Source organism: Neolamprologus brichardi, chromosome 17 (genome assembly GCF_056152115.1).
Source record: "Neolamprologus brichardi isolate AB-2024 chromosome 17, ASM5615211v1, whole genome shotgun sequence".
Lineage (NCBI taxonomy): Eukaryota > Metazoa > Chordata > Actinopteri > Cichliformes > Cichlidae > Neolamprologus > Neolamprologus brichardi.
Window position 1 is genome coordinate 21,463,810 of NC_142120.1, and position 15,944 is coordinate 21,479,753.

Consider the following 15,944-nt stretch of genomic DNA (forward strand, 5'->3'; position numbering starts at 1 on the left):
GCTCTTTGCAGCTGCACACAGACACAGTGATGGTGAGGAAGATGGTGCTGATGGTGATAAAGGAGTACAGTACTGATCGGCTCACAAGGACCAGTAAACTAAAACTGCAAGCAGTGACAGCTGTAACCCAACAAGAGAAAGGGCATCATTTTTATGATATAGTCTTTATAAACATTCACTTTTTTGTGGTGTTTTGAAGTCTATTCAGAGTTGAGGATGTTGAAAACACAAAATTTAGAATTTTTTTTAAGACAGAATCAAACAGCAGATTAAGATGAATTTGAATCTTTACCAAACCTCTTTGAGTGAAAAAGATTGACTCTGAAACAACACTGCAAGAACCACAACTTTCATGCTCTCTCTCTCTCTCTCTCTCTCTCTCCCTGTGTGTGTGTGTGTGTGTGTGTGTGTGTTCCTCCGTTAATATTTTCATCCCGTTACAAAACTTCCCTTCAAACCGCCTTTGCGTTTGAAACGGTCATCCCGAGGAAGATGAGGAGGACAAGGAGGATGAAGGAGACAATGCCACATTTTCAGCATTTTTTATGCTTCACACAAACGCAATCTGTCCCTGAGCAGCAGCAGCACAAAGATTTATTCTTCACTGAACCTTGTTAGAGACACAGGAAGAAACTGTGATAATCTGCAGTTTGCCGTCTCTTAGTGGTAAGAGTCAGAAAGTGCAACAACATCGAAATTAAAAAAATATATATTTTATTATCATTCAAAAGGTTTAACGCAGACTTCATAAAACTGCAACCTGTAATCTATTTTAAGCAAATAAAATATGAGAAATTAACAAATATTCCCCCAAAATATTATGAATAAACAGAATCATTTAATTAATAACTAACGTTAAATATCAAATGAAGTTTAATTCCATATCAAACCATTATTTGTATAAAACATATAAAAAGAGGTACAGTGAGCAGGTTCGAGCCCCAGTAAGTTTCCATCCCTTCACTGGGAGCGACACGCTTCATGTGCATCATTATTTATTCACTCAGACGGCTCAGTAAAACATATATATATATATATATATATATATATATATATATATATATATATACTTATTTATTTAATCATGACATATATTATTTAAGTACAGTAATTACTACATAATTATTGCGTTTGGCCAATCAGCAATGTTCCGTTCCTCTTCCTCGACCAATCAGAGAGCAGAAGCACTGACGGCTCGAGTCATTGGCGCTTTACCTACAGCTCACTGTCCAGAACCGGGACAGAACCAGCGGCGTGTGTTCATCTTAACTCGACTTTTCAAACTTACTGGATGGAGCGGGACCGGTGAGCACCTGCCTCGCGACAAAGCGGCGGTTGAAATCTCAGAGGTGTTACCGGCGGCTCCACGGAGCGGTCCCGTCATGGCCCACAGCGGCTCCGGGTCGCTGCTGTGCCGGCGGAACGCGCGGCTGGACTCGTTCCTGCAGCGGAAGCTGGAGCGGAGGGTGTACGAACGGATCCGGGCTTACGAGCCGTGCGTGGTGCTGTCCGAGTCCATCAACAAGGTGTACATGCACGTGGTGCTCAGCGACGAGTGCGTGTACCTCACCGAGTACTCGCCACGCACTCTCACTGCAGCCGTTAGCTTCAGGCGCGTGCGTTACATCGAGCTGGTGAGTTTGAGTGATTTAAAAAAGTATTTATTTTTGTTTCTACTGCATTAATCCCGCCCTAATTAACCGACACAAAATCCAAAAGCTGTTTTTATTAAATGAAAAAACAAAACAAAACACTGAACATGACCTATTATAACCTGATTTTAATAAAGTAAGATACGATGTTTTGAAAAAAAATTAGTATTTTGCCAATAGATAGTTATTATTGGAGAAAATAAGTGTAAATACTGTGAAGACTTAAGACGTCGGGTTTTTTCAATAAATGATAAAAAATATATATTTTTTAATATTGATATAAAATCAACAGAAAAACATTCTACCATATTTATTGGATTTTCTATTAAATTGGCGTTTAAGGTAAGTTATTTTTAAGGTAAATAAAAGTAAACTTTTAAAAGAAACAGTACAGAGTTAAAGCACTCATTTCCAGTATTTTTATCTTAAATGATGACGTGACTGTTTTAATGTCTGTCATGGATATTGTTGTGCAGACCAAATATTTATCAATGAATCGAGAAAATAAGCATACTGTGAAGTGTTCATGTCTCGTTTGTTCAGTAAATGCTCGAAAACTGTAATAGTTAAATCCTAACATTGCATTTGGAAGCTGTGTTGTAATGAGTCTACACGCTGTGTTCAGGGGGGATTTGTGTCAAAACTGCAACTTGTATCACATCAGGTGAAAGAGGACAAGACAAGGCCTACATTTTGAAGTGGCTGTAGAAGAAAATATCTGTATTTCTTTTAAAAATATTCTCCAGATCTCCAATGGTTGATTCTGCTCATCCAAGTGACTTCTTCAGTCGACTGAAGAAGTCACTTGGATGAGTGACGAAACGTTTCTCCCGCTGAAAAAGCTACATCCAGATGAACAGAATCAACCTTTGGAGATTAACTTACCTGGATGATTGAGAATGCATCAAGATGAAATAATCTCCAGACTGACATCACAGAGTGGATGTTGAGTCAAGGAAAATCTCAGTTATCTTTGAAACCTAAACTGTGAACAAACCAGAGAAGACAGCAAAACAAAGTCCAAAGGGTTGTGACCTGTTTGCACTTTGGTTGATATTCCTGCAGTGAAGTTCGGCTGAGAGCTAGGGCTGAAGAAGCATCACACACATTTAAATGGCTCTGGCCTTTTGTCTAGCTTTTTCCTGACCAGAGCCGTAAAGATGAGAATTTACAGTCAGACTTTAAATCTAAACTTGATATTGACGTTTAACTCTTCACGCTTAGGTTTAAACCCAAGCTCCAGATTTTTTAAGAACATTTAGAGATAAATATGGATGAAGTTTGCAGTTTATAATTAGGACCCCATAGATTTCTATTATTTTTGACTTGTGACATCTTTAAAGCTGAACCCAATGAGGTAATTAGTGGATCTTTAGAGCTAGTTCTATTAGCAGAATATGTTAAAGCTCAATTTTTTTCTGTCTAATTTGACAGTAAACTGAATAAGTTTAGGTTTTTGGAGACTTACCTGACATAACCTTGAGTGACAGCCAAACCACGACTAAAGCACGTTAAATTACATGCATGCCACATGGTGCGTTCACTGACTAACCGGCTTCTGCTGCTTAATCCCTGTTAAACTCTTCAGATTACACACGAGTTAGTTCGATTTATAGGTTTCACTTCTCACCTTTACTGCTGATGGCGAGAACAAGAGCGTAACACCTGCTCTGGTTTGCATATTTCATGTCTGCTCATACTGAGCTGCACTGAGCCTCAGAGCACCTGAGTTGCAGGAAGCCTGGAAACCAATCACGGAGCAGGACTCAGGTATGATTAACAGCTGTCAGTAATGTTGGTATGTACTTATTGTTAGGGCTGCCCATGTGACCGTTTCAAGTACTTCATGTATATCAACCTGCCAAAGAGCAGCAGAAACAGCACAGACAAACCGTTAATGAGGAAGCCGTTATCCTCAGATTTTAATTAAACTTTAAAAGCTTAAAATAGTTCCAATGCCACACAATACAGAGATGCAATACATGCAGCAAAAGTTGCGCTGAGCCTCTAACTTCATCTCGTTATGTCAGAGGTTTAACTCGGCCCTAACAGAGTTAATCCCATCTGCATTAACTCTAAGATTACCACCTGATGACCTGTGCTGGCCTCTCCATGGCTTCAGCACCCACTTTGTGGAGGATCCTCAGAGCACTGGGAGCCGTCTGAGTGAATAAATAATGATGCACATGAAGCGTGTTGCTCCCAATGAAGGGATGGAAACTTACTGGGACTCGAACCTGCTCACTGTAACAAACAGAAATCAGGTCTTTTGTAATGCGATCTTTGGCAAACACAAAATTAAAGCCGCTCAGAAGATGAGACGTGCTTTATTCAAGTTCCCATGACAAAGCAGCCGCCAACATATTCAATGCAACATTGAAAAAGCAGTTAAATAAATTAGAGTCACTCAATAAAATAAAATCTGACAAAATACAATCCAGAAGTTTTGACCCACTCTTGATTTCTTTGTATTTTACAGATGTTTCTGCTGTTTTTTTAAGTGCTCTTTAGCAATACTTCTCCAGGCTTTCAAAGTAACTATGATCCAAGCATAAAAAAGGATCTTAACTTAAATGAACCAGTGTTGTCTCCACACATAACAGAATATTAGCAAAGAACCAGTTTACTATTTTATGACAACAGCAGTGTGTCATAAAAAACACAATCATTCTTTCTGTCATTTAGTTGCCAAAGATGACACAGTTTCACAGGCACAAAATAATATTTTTACAACAACAACATTATTCACAAAGATCTGTTAGCTGAAAACTTAGATTTAAAATCTATCTTTAGCAGATGATCAATATCCATGAAAAATATGAGAGGAGGACCTGGACCTTCAGCTGATCGGCTGCTGATCACTGAAGCCTCATCAGAAAAGGTCTCAGTGGAAGAGCGGCTGTCAAGAAGCTGTTCTTAAGGAAGGGAAACAAAGAAAAGGTTGACGTATTAAAATGACACAAGAACTGGACTGAAAATTGTTGAACCAGATCTGAGGGAGAGATGAGATGTTGTCAGGAGGGAAAAACACACAGTAAAGTGATATCAGTCATGGATTGGACCCCCCAGTGCCCAGACCTCAAGATTACTGAAGTAGTGTGGGATTATCCTATATCCTTTTATTACACACAGGATCGAAATCAGTCTACAGCAGATGATCAATATCCATGAAAGATGTGAGAATACCCACTATAAGTGCACAGTATATATGTTCAAAGGTTGTATATGGCACAAAATATAAACATTATCTTTATTTAATCTTGTTATTTTGTAAATATCCGTTTTTATTTTAAGGGCTGAAACTCATGATAATGTATAGATTCATCTTTTTATTAATAGTTTGTTTAATAGTTTCTACAAAACCAAAATTTGCTTGAAAAATAGTCAATCATCAGAATCAATGAGCTAATGTCAGTTTTCTGTCGACTCGTTTTTGTACCGCTTGGTTTTGTCTTATTTCCAATTCTGCTCCCTCATATTGTCACATTTTATAATCTTTACAGCATTGTGTTTTTTTACAGGTGAACGACCTCCCAGATTTCCTCAGTGGGAAGCATCAGGAACGCTGCCAACACATACGGATCGTCTACGTCACCGGAAAACCTGCAGCGAAGCAACGCAGTTGGTTAAAGAGAGACAAGAAAGAGGGCCTTCCTCCTGCAGCCTCGCCCTCTCGCAGAAACAGCCACTGTCCTGAAATAACAAGCACATTACAAGGTAATTGAGACAGTTTATGTGATTTAATGATGCTACGAAATGCTATCAGACTGAAGTTTATGCTTTTTGTAAGACGCGTCAGAGATATGTGGAATGGTCTCTTCAGAGATTTGATCCTTTGGAAAGACACCAGTGAGGTTTATGTGTCATCTTGTTTCTTTATCTGTAACTCTAGCCATCCTGTGTGTCCATTTCCTCCACAGGTTTTTCTACAGAGAGGTGAGTAAAACACAGATACACTTCAGAAGCATGTTTTATTTTAGCATACTCACACATAAAGGCTTTTAAGTCCTCCCTGCAAACACATTACGTAATGCCAGTGTTGAATTTGGTTATCATCATTTTAGAAGCTGCAGAGTGTGCAGGAGTGAGGCAGACAGTGAAAGTTTATGTGTGGGATACTTCTACACTGTAATGTGGTTGTCTGTTGTGAACTTGTTAACAGCTGAGCCACTTTACCTGAGTATGTAATGACCACCTCAGTGTCTCAGGTAGCTCATGACTTATTTACTCCAGGGACTAGTTTACCTGCTGCTCATTAACATGTTCACAGAGTGACTCCAGCGTTGCTCCTCAATATCACACCTGCAGTGCTTCATCCACACACCAGGAGCAGGTAACATCCACCTGGTACTGCTGGTCCATCATTTATCCTCTTTCAGCAGAATGTGCCCACTGATGATTGAAATGTAGAAATGTGTTTTCCAAACACGTTTTTATAAATTCCCACAGCAAGGGAACCTGCTGGTTCGCTACTGGACAGTTTGCATTTTTACTTGGTTGCATGCGGGGCTCCGATCCTCCTTGAGTTCTTCTGTGAATGAGGCAGGAGATGGAGGGAGGAAGGAACAGATTTACTGTCACCGAACTGTTGCCTGGTAACGACGAAGCGCTGTAAAACAGACGCAAACAGCATAAAGTGTAAAAGCTGTCTCACGCTAACGTTCCCTGCTGCTCAGCTGTGCTCACCCCCGGTAGGTCATTAAACGTACAGACTTTTCTTTCACTGCCACTCCCAAACCTTAGACTGCTTGTAAAGTTGAACCTAAGAATGAGCTGACAGCGTGAAGTCTCAGGAGCACGACTATCACGACTGTGTGAATCTACCTGAGAGCTCTTTCTGTTTTTAAGCTGCAACATTTGTGCAGAAAAACAATAAAGTTCTGAGACCATGAGGCCTGCAGAGGGAACTATCCCAAAGCAAAGCATATTTTAGAGGCTTATTTGGCTCTAGTGTGACGTTAATTTACTACATAATCCTTGTGTTGTGTTCAGGTAGACTTCAAACTAGCAACCGAGACCATTAGCTGATCAGGAAGGTGTTTTTAATTGTTTTGTGCAGCTGGAATACGACATGAAACTCACGCAGTTGATGATGCAGACACTTCACAGAAACCATAAACCTGATGTCTGCACTGTTTCTTCTCTCCAGCAGCCAATGGAGGAAGGAGGAGCTCCCCCCAGTGTTAAAGCACACCCGCTCAGCCTCGTGCCCGAACCCAGAGACTCTCGGCCTCACGAGAGTCCCGCAGCCTCCCCCCTTTTACTCCCCCTTAGTCTCACCTGCCTCATCGCCATTGCTCTCAGAGAAAAGCCTGATGACCCTCGAGAGTGGTCAGGTATAAACGTGCGGTTGTTCCGATGAAGATCTACTCAAATTCAATTTGAAGTAACTTAGACAAGGGTCACACGTCTCTGTAAATTTGGTCGAGCTCTGTTTCACCGCTGTGCTGTTACAGTTACAAAGGAGGATCGGTTCGGTCCTGTCACGCCTGCTGAGACGAGGCTGCGTGGACAGCGAGGAGGAGTGGGAGGCGGAGCTCCACCTGTACGCCGTCTCAGAGACGTCCAGACTTTACCTCCACCTGCAGAGCTTGTGGAACAGCTTCAGTATTGTGAGTGAAGACTGTCTATGAATAGTATTTAACACATTGACTGTTAGCTTTAGAAATGTTGTGGTTATTTATATGAAAGTGGAGCTTAAAGGTGCCCTGTGGATTTTTGGAGTAAGTAAATGTAACAGTGTGCAGGTTATACAGAGCGTGTCCTGTGTAATGATATGGACTTTAAATGCAGACACAGAAAACAGGGATTAACTTTTGTATGTAACAAAAGGCAAGCTGTTTGTTACATACACACAGAAAGGTAATGAGGGAAGTGGAGATAGCTGGGAGAACAAAACACAGCTGAGCTAAATCACAGAGGATGAGACAAAAGAAGCAAAACTGAAAGCAAACACAAGGAACAACTATCAAAATAAAGCAGGAAGTGAGGCACAACTGAAAGGGGGACGAGAAAGACGAAAGGACAGAATGGGAGCACTAAAGGGAACTAATCACCCTAAAGTGATCTGTAACTACACTGAGAACTAGTTTAGTTATAACGATAAAGAACTAATACCAAGAACCAGAAGATCACAAAGGCTCATAAACACAAAGAAAATACAAAATAAGAAAAAACAGGAAGTATAAAATGAAAAAGTATAAAAGTATAAAACATGTGTCTGATGGTGTACTCGCTCAGATTTCTGAGGTGTGTGTGTGTGTGTGTGTTCAGAGGTCCACCCTTTTGTTAGATCCGCTCTACAGAAGGAGGAACTGCGTTTCATTGTCTGCTCCTGCCATCAGGTAATTAACTGTTCTGTGCAGACTGCAGACACACAACTTCCTGCTTGTCCAGTCAGAATAAAGGTCACAGGTCAGTTTGTTACTGTGGAAACAGAAATCATTCACTCATAGAATACACTGGACATAGCCACTGTGACGGCACCCACTGGTTTTGGACTCCACTCTACTGATTAGTGCTGCGGATACTCTCTGAGACTGAAGCCGAGGCATCTTGCCTGTAGATTACAGTATGGTAGCTCCCCACAAAGCTCCAGCTCAGTGACTGCAGTTAGCTGAGGTGAAGCCTATCAGACAGCTGGCAGCTACAGCCGCCTGCATCAGCCACGCATAATCATGCAGAAGTTCACATTCAGGAGAACTGCACCTCTTTTGCATCAGCTCCAGATGTTTCACTGCACATTTAATATTTGCAAGCACGTACATTTGTTTAGTTTACATTTGAGTGGAGCTTAAATTATGAGACCATGAAATATTTTTAATGAACTGAAATATTATTTTATCTTGGCTGTGCTGAGCTGTAGCGCTCATATTCCAATATAAAGATTTATATAAAAACATTTCCAGAGATTTCGACCTGCTCTGAGAAACCTCATCTGAGCCCTGAAGGTTCATCACAGCGGGCTGTGACGAGTTTAGGCTCATTTAAACTTGTTATTGCTAACAGGCTCAAACATCAGTGTTAATGTTGATGTTATATTTAAGCTGGGAGCGGACGGCTCACCTGTTTGGCCAGCTGAGCTCCGAGCTCCTGCAGGACGGGATCAGCGTGGAGAGTATGTACCTGCTGCTGCAGGAGCTGAGGACCGCCGCGCACCGCAGCGTTACGCTGCGCCGGCTCTTCTGGAGGGTAAGGTTTATAAAACCTGCTCGGCACTGTGTGTTTGACGTACAGAACCTGCCTGTGAGTTGCAGTGAATGACTCATTTTCTGTTTTCCAGTCCAGTGAGGTGTGTACTTTCCTGCTCTGCACTCTGGAGGGATGTCTTCACAGCCGCCAGAGCCTCGGTGGACTCTACACAGCAGATCAGCTCTTGTAAGCCCCTAAGCAGGTGTTCATAGCTCCACAGAGGCGAGATTTCAGATTCATTAAGGTGTTTCTCTGACTGTATTCAGCGTGGCGATTACAGAGATGATGTGCATTATTTCACAGCTGTTTCCAGAAAGTGGGTTTTGTGAAAACTTCAGATTTTTGAAGCCTGAGATGAGGGAAACTGACTTTTCTTTAAACAAGCTAACTTAAACTTAGTTTGCATTAACAGCATAACACACTGTGAACCTAACCTGCTCACTGGCAGGTTTCCTCTCTCTGCCTTCTCCTGTCGAACCTGAAGCAGTTTCACCTCCTCATTCATAAAGTAGATAATAAAGAACATGTAAAGAGCTGAAGTTTACATTATAGTCCCATTAATGTTTGCACTTATCGGTACTGAGGACATGTCCTGTTATTGTTGCGTGCGGTTATACCAACAACAACAGTATTCACAGGATTCAGTTTGTTCAGGAACAAATCCAGAGTGAGTGGATGAAGACCGCAATATTACCTAAAACACTGAAAGAATCTGCGACTGTGATAATATTTATAGTAACAATATAATAACTAACTGCAGGTCATATCTTCCTTGCTGTGTGTTGCTATGACGATGATGATGAGCATGTGACTGAAGCTCTGCTGTTTGTGTTTCAGACTGAGCTCTCTGATCGTTGACACGCTCGCCATCATGTTCAGAGAGACGGAGGTCGAAGCTGCCAGACTCAGCCTGCTCTCTGCCAAAAAGTAAACAGAACACAGTGTATGTTTGTTCCTTTCGCAAAACAGTCCTCATTTCAGGTATGTTGAAATATCTGTTGGCAGCTTCTGTAAAGGCCTAAAAGGACCTTAGATTGGAATAAAGAGATTTTCTATGTATCTACAAGTGAGGGATCCACATCTAAGGAAGTCAATACACTAACTGACACAGTGATGATACACAATGACAAAGAGGACTGCAGTACTACTCGAAGGGCTTAGGATCAAAATGAAATGAATACTGGACACATTATTACACACTTTTTGAAGATGATGTGGTTACAAAAGAAGACTGGTGTCTTTGTGAAATATTATAAGAGAAAAATTCTTGTAAAAACTGGTATAAATCTGAATCATACAGGCTTGAACGATAGATGGATAATGATGCCAGTGTGATGGAGCTCCAGAGGAGTCTTTACTTATTTTATTTTCTGTATTAAAATGAGAGAAATGTACACTGATTCATGGCTTATAGACTGATGTGTCTCCAGTGTGTTTGTGAGGTTTATCTATTAACAATAGTAAATAAAAAGTGAGAAAATAATAAATGTGATTATTCTCAGGGAGATTTTCTATCATTTCTTTGGTTGCAGCTGGCGCTACTTTCCTTTGTTGTAGTCTGGTGAAACCCGGAGAAGAGTTATAAAGCTCATTTCCAGATGTTAGCACACCTTCCCTTTTCTGCATTAACTGTTGTCTCCCTGCAGAGGTGCTCTGGCCTCCCGAATGCTGCTTGCCTTAATATGTGACCCTCAGCCACAAACTCACAGCGGAGGATTTCTGACGTACTCAGAGGTGAGCTGCTCTCTGCTCACATCAAGTGTCTTTCATGTGCCTTCGATGCATTAAACCTTGTGCCTCTTACAGCTTCAGGCCTTACTCGCTGAGTATCTGGACGCTGCCGCCTCTCTGCTCTTTGAACTGCTGCTCGTAGGCCACGTGGTGAGTTTGATAAAGCGTACAACGGGGGCGCTTCTCAGCTGTGAGTAAAATGTGTTTATGCAACACCTCAGGCTCTCCTGGGAATTACAAAAACTAAACAACTGTAACACTGATGAAGCACTAATGAATTAATACACATCAGGTATTAAGCAGAATATTATTAATCAGAAGATTAAAGAATGGCTACTGAAGCTGATGGTCAGTAATCAATAAATACACAACACAGAACGCTATTGCAGGTACAATGTATTTAAACAAAACCAAGGAAAAATAACAAGGAAAGAGAAGGAAAAACTTAAATAATTACTCCTGGTGCAGTGGTGCCCGGTTTAAAGTGCACAAAGACAACTAAACAGTCTTGTAGCTTAGATCAAACAATACAGTTTCTCAAGCTCAATAATATTCCCCATAAATAACACACCACCAATTCAAAAACACTGGTCCACACTGATGAGAGAAAGTCCATGATTTTTATCTGGGTGTCCATGAGAAATGTCCAAGCGCTATTGTCCATAAACGGGGGAAATGTTGTGTTAAGAATCCTGCTCCTAGGCCTTCGTTGGCTCGCCATCCTTTTTAAACCAGAAAAGGGTCACCTGGCCTGCATTAAATAAACAGGGTCAATAGGAAATCACAAGAATAATATGAAAGTGTCAGCCAGTTTAGCTTAATACATTATGTTATTCTTATTCTTGTGTACACAGTAGTTCATAAAAAAACAGTATATTTAATCAATAAAGACTTATCTAAACAGTTCAACTGCTATATACAGATTGCATAGCTTTAAAACATTTGTTATTTGCTATGATATGGTCCAAGAAAGCTCTGAATATCCACATAACAAGAAACAAACACAGTTTTTGTTCAACTCTTCGTGTTTCAGACCAGCAGGTGTGTCTCTGCTGACAACTTCCTGTCTGTCGGTTGGATCCTTAGAGTCCTGCAGGCTCATCCCCACCTGGTAAAGGTCTCATCAGATTTAACTGTGATTTCTGTCAGAATGATAAGAATAACTCAAACGCTGACCCTCTCCATCCCCGCAGCTCTCCTTCATTGGTTACCAGGTCCAGCAGGTGGTGTTGGTTCTGACGGGCCTGCAAGTGTCGGTCCCCAGTCCTGTTCAGTCCGTCCTGCTGTTCCAGCGCCTCCACCTCCTGCTGGCCTGTCTGCAGTACAACAGCCAGCTGGCTCAGCACCTGCGCTCGCATTTCAGAGAGGAGTTCAGGTATGCTCAGGACAGCCACGACAGTCACTAAGTACATACGTGCTCACGTTAACTTCTTATTATAAAGAAGAAATGTGTAAATGCTCCAAAGTCTGACAGCTCAGATCTGTTTCGGTCCTGCAGATACTCTGTGATGCCGTCGGGCTCTGAAGTGAAGCTGCCACCTCACTATCCTATCAGCCGACCCACTCTGAGACTTGTCGAGCACATTCGAACTATTATGCTGCTCAGGTGACTGAGCACCAGCATGCTCCTAGCCTTCACTTTACACACAGGCATCCTCAGGGAAGGAAGCAGGATTTGGAGTCCTCGGGATGCTCGGCTTAAAGTTTCTGGATTATTATATATCACAGACATCTTACTGTTAGACAGAGAGATGGAGATATATGCTTGGCCTGTAAAGACTGTTCAAATGATGTGCACTCCTAATAACCTGAAGCGGTTTTAAATGCAACTTTTATTTAGTTCTTTACTTGGCTTTCCTAAGCACATAATAAAGGAAACACTGTGAGGGACTCCATGGTTTGAAGCTGTCTGCCCATCACCATTTTGATTTCCTGAAGCCAGAAGTTAACTTCTTGGACCGTCTGTTTAACTTTTTATTTCATTCTTTTCATTTTTAACACAGAAAGACAACATTTGCTGATATAGGACCGTTCAGTTTAAAATAATACAAACAAAGCTCCCCTCAATTCAACTTCTTTATATAATTTTGGTTCTTTTGGCTAAAATAGATGTTAAAAAGTTTTAGTCCACACATATTAGTCTTACTGGGCAATAGCTAGTATAGTGCATAGTAGAGCAGGGCGATATGACCAAAAATATTTATCACAATATACATTTGAAAATTTGCAATAAAGATATAACTGACAATATAATTGACACTAGACAAAATACTTTACAACTCCACAACTTTATTAGTGCAAAAAAAAAAAATCAATGTATTTTCACTTAAACAAGCAGCTGTTTTTTTATGTGCATTAAAGTTTTATAAAAAATTAACAGTGCAAATGCAAATTCCTTGCTAACAGTTTAACCAAAAGGCATTTCCAGTGGAAATTGGCCGACATATCCTCAGCATAACCATGTATAATATCCACAAAACGTAAAAAGTGGTTATACACACACACACACAATACGGTAATATTATGTTGAAGCACAGTACGCATCACTCCGCGAGGCTCCTGTCTGTAATATTTTACATAAGTATTGAATATTTCTTTAGTTTGAGTTTCAATTCTGAATTTCTGATCTTAGGAACTGTGCCTTTCTGAGCTGAAAGGTCAATAACAGTTTTTATTAATATATCCGAGACCCTGCCTTGTATGGTAGTAGCTCATCTAATTGTTGTCTAGCTTCTTTTAGCTTTTTAAATGTATATTATTGATGTTTTCTCTCTAGTCTTTTTACTTTATCTTTAAATTATCATTTGATCTTATATTCATTTTCATAATAACTGGGCTATGGTCAGAAACAATGATTGATTCAATTGTCATCTGTTTTATCCTATACATGTCGTTTTTTGACATGAAAAGTCTATCCTTGTGTACCTTCCATGTATTTGGGACACAAATGTAAAATTTCTGTTAGGATGAAAATGACACCAGACATCCACCAGTTCCAGTTCAGTCATCATTGTTACTAGTGATGTGATGTTCTGTATCGAGGCTTCGAAGCTTGTGTCGAGTAATTGAGGGGGCGTTTCCGCGATGCGCGTATCGAGGCTTGCTTCATTTATGGTAGGAGCTGAAAATGATGACGTCCGAAGCCTCGCTGCCCGGCTGTACCACGTGACTGGTTCATGAAGCGGTTCGAACTTTGCCGCGAGCTATGACAGAGATATAAACCCCTCAGACTTCATTCAAAAATGTGGGTGTTTGATGGAGAGTTAAGGTTAGTGAGAGTTTGGAGGTTTATGAGAGTGAGGAGAGAAAGTCAGGAGAGAATGGAGCCAGCTAAGAAGAGGAGGATGTCCTTCCCTGTGTGGGAACATTTTGATTTTATTCCTCCCAAAAAGGTATGTAAATTTTTACAGAAGCTGTATTTTCATAATACTGATGGTGCAATGCAATTTATGTTAAGCTGTCTTTACTTTTGTACAAGGTGAAGTGTTTGCTATGTGCCAGAGAGCTGGGATATAACAACCACACCTCATCCATGCTTAGGCACTACAGAGCTTTGCATGAGAATAAGGGGAACACAGATTGTGGAGCAAGACCAGGTGAGCTATCAAATGCCATGATAATGTAGCATGCAGTAATGTAACTAAAAGATATAACAATGTTATACAGCTGTTATAAGTTACATGTGTGGTATTTATATTTGTGCTTTGTTTTTGTTGTCTTTCCTCAGGAGAACAATCTCAAATTGATGAAGACCTGGTTAGCATGGTGATTGAGGACTCCCAGCCATTTGGCATTGTGGAGGACAAAGAATTTAAAAGATTTGTTAAATCATTAAATCCTAGCTATGTTCTCCCCACTTAAAAAGGTCATAAAAGCAGTGAAAAATTAGTTTTTACAGAATAAAATGTGGGCAGGACTGAGGCTCAAAGCCTCAGTGTGTAGTTGTCCATACCTCAACGTTACAAAAGCACAACCACTGCCCACACCCCAACCACACCTCACAGTAAATGATCATTTCCATTTTAAGCATTTCCAAATGATCATTTTCCATACTGCCAGTATAAATATACACAGTATACTGCCATCACTACAATATAGATGTTTTACACACTCCTTTTGTTGTTGACATTTACAGGCTGTGTGCAAAATGCCACAGTCTTCAAATTCATGCCAACTAATATTTTTACGTCCAGTAGATGTCCTACTAGAGCAAATGAAGCTTCAAGACGCTTTGCGCTGGGGTGAATCAATTGGATGAAAAGCTTCAGTGTTTCATGAAGCTTTATCTGCCCATCACTAATTGTCAGTCTGGCGAGGGCAGACTGTATGAATTAACGAGAAGGACCCAAAATGCAGACTCCAAGGAACAGGGAACAAAACTTGAATGTTAACAAAAAGCAAGCCGTTTAATGAGGCTGGTAAAAGGTACAAACAAAAGGCAAACTGAAGCAAAATTAACACAAACCCAAACTGGGAAATCTAAACAAACAATATGAAAAAACCTGGACATGAAACCTAGAAACCTGGTGTAAAGAACATGGCGTGAACAACAGACGACCTGACAAGGAATGACTGAAGACACACAGGAGTAGGGATGGGTATTTAGGTTTTATCCGATACCGGTGCCAAACCATGATGGCACCGGATACCAGTACCCATCCCTACACAGGAGGATAATGAGGGAAACGGAAACACGTGGGGAAACAGCTGACACATGAACATAACGACGTCAAAAGGGGAGAGTAAAACTAAAAACATTGAACATAGGAACACAGGACCCCTTCAAAATAAAACAGGAAACATAATGAGACGCAGACATGACAACCTGAACTTGACAACGTAAGACAGACATGAAACGCATGAAGGGCAAGGGAGACTTAACAGAGGTTGGAAGACACAAGGGGAATCTAATAACAAATGAAATAGAAAAACTAATGAGCTTAACCAAATACTATAAACATCAAAATAAACTAAAACTCAAAACACTGGGTCATAAGACCCAGGATCGTGACAATCATACCTAGGTCATTTTGGACTGAGGTTTTATTATTACCAGTAATGTGTCTAGTTTAGTATTCAGAGTACAAATTAAAATCTCCTCACCTAAGTATAATTCCTCCTCTTTTATCTGCCACAAAAGGTGCAATACCTTTTAAAAAAAGTGCATTCATTTTGGGCATACACATTTAAATTCTTTTTATGCCTCCTATTGTTCCAGTTACCATGACAAAACAACCTTCATGAGATGCTCTCAGGTAGGTGAGTTTCTTGGATCAAGGTTACAGAGCACTGCAATTTCTTTAGGCTTTTTTCTCTTTATTGGGTTAATGATTCTGCTTACATTATAATTTACAAAATGTAAATAAGTCA

The 15,944-nt window shown here is 40.5% G+C and overlaps 1 protein-coding gene across 1 annotated transcript; it reads left to right on the forward strand.

Annotated features, from left to right (window-relative positions):
• Positions 1-1,255: 1,255 nt before the first annotated feature.
• Positions 1,256-12,853, forward strand: c17h12orf56 (chromosome 17 C12orf56 homolog). Its single transcript, XM_006781017.3, has 14 exons — positions 1,256-1,634; positions 5,174-5,369; positions 5,573-5,588; positions 6,802-6,988; positions 7,109-7,264; positions 7,926-7,996; positions 8,699-8,843; positions 8,935-9,029; positions 9,681-9,770; positions 10,490-10,577; positions 10,650-10,724; positions 11,608-11,685; positions 11,768-11,949; positions 12,073-12,853. Exons 1-14 carry the CDS (start codon positions 1,383-1,385, stop codon positions 12,182-12,184), a joined length of 1,743 nt encoding a protein of 580 aa, XP_006781080.2. The 5' UTR covers positions 1,256-1,382; the 3' UTR covers positions 12,185-12,853.
• The last annotated feature ends 3,091 nt before the right edge of the window (positions 12,854-15,944 follow it).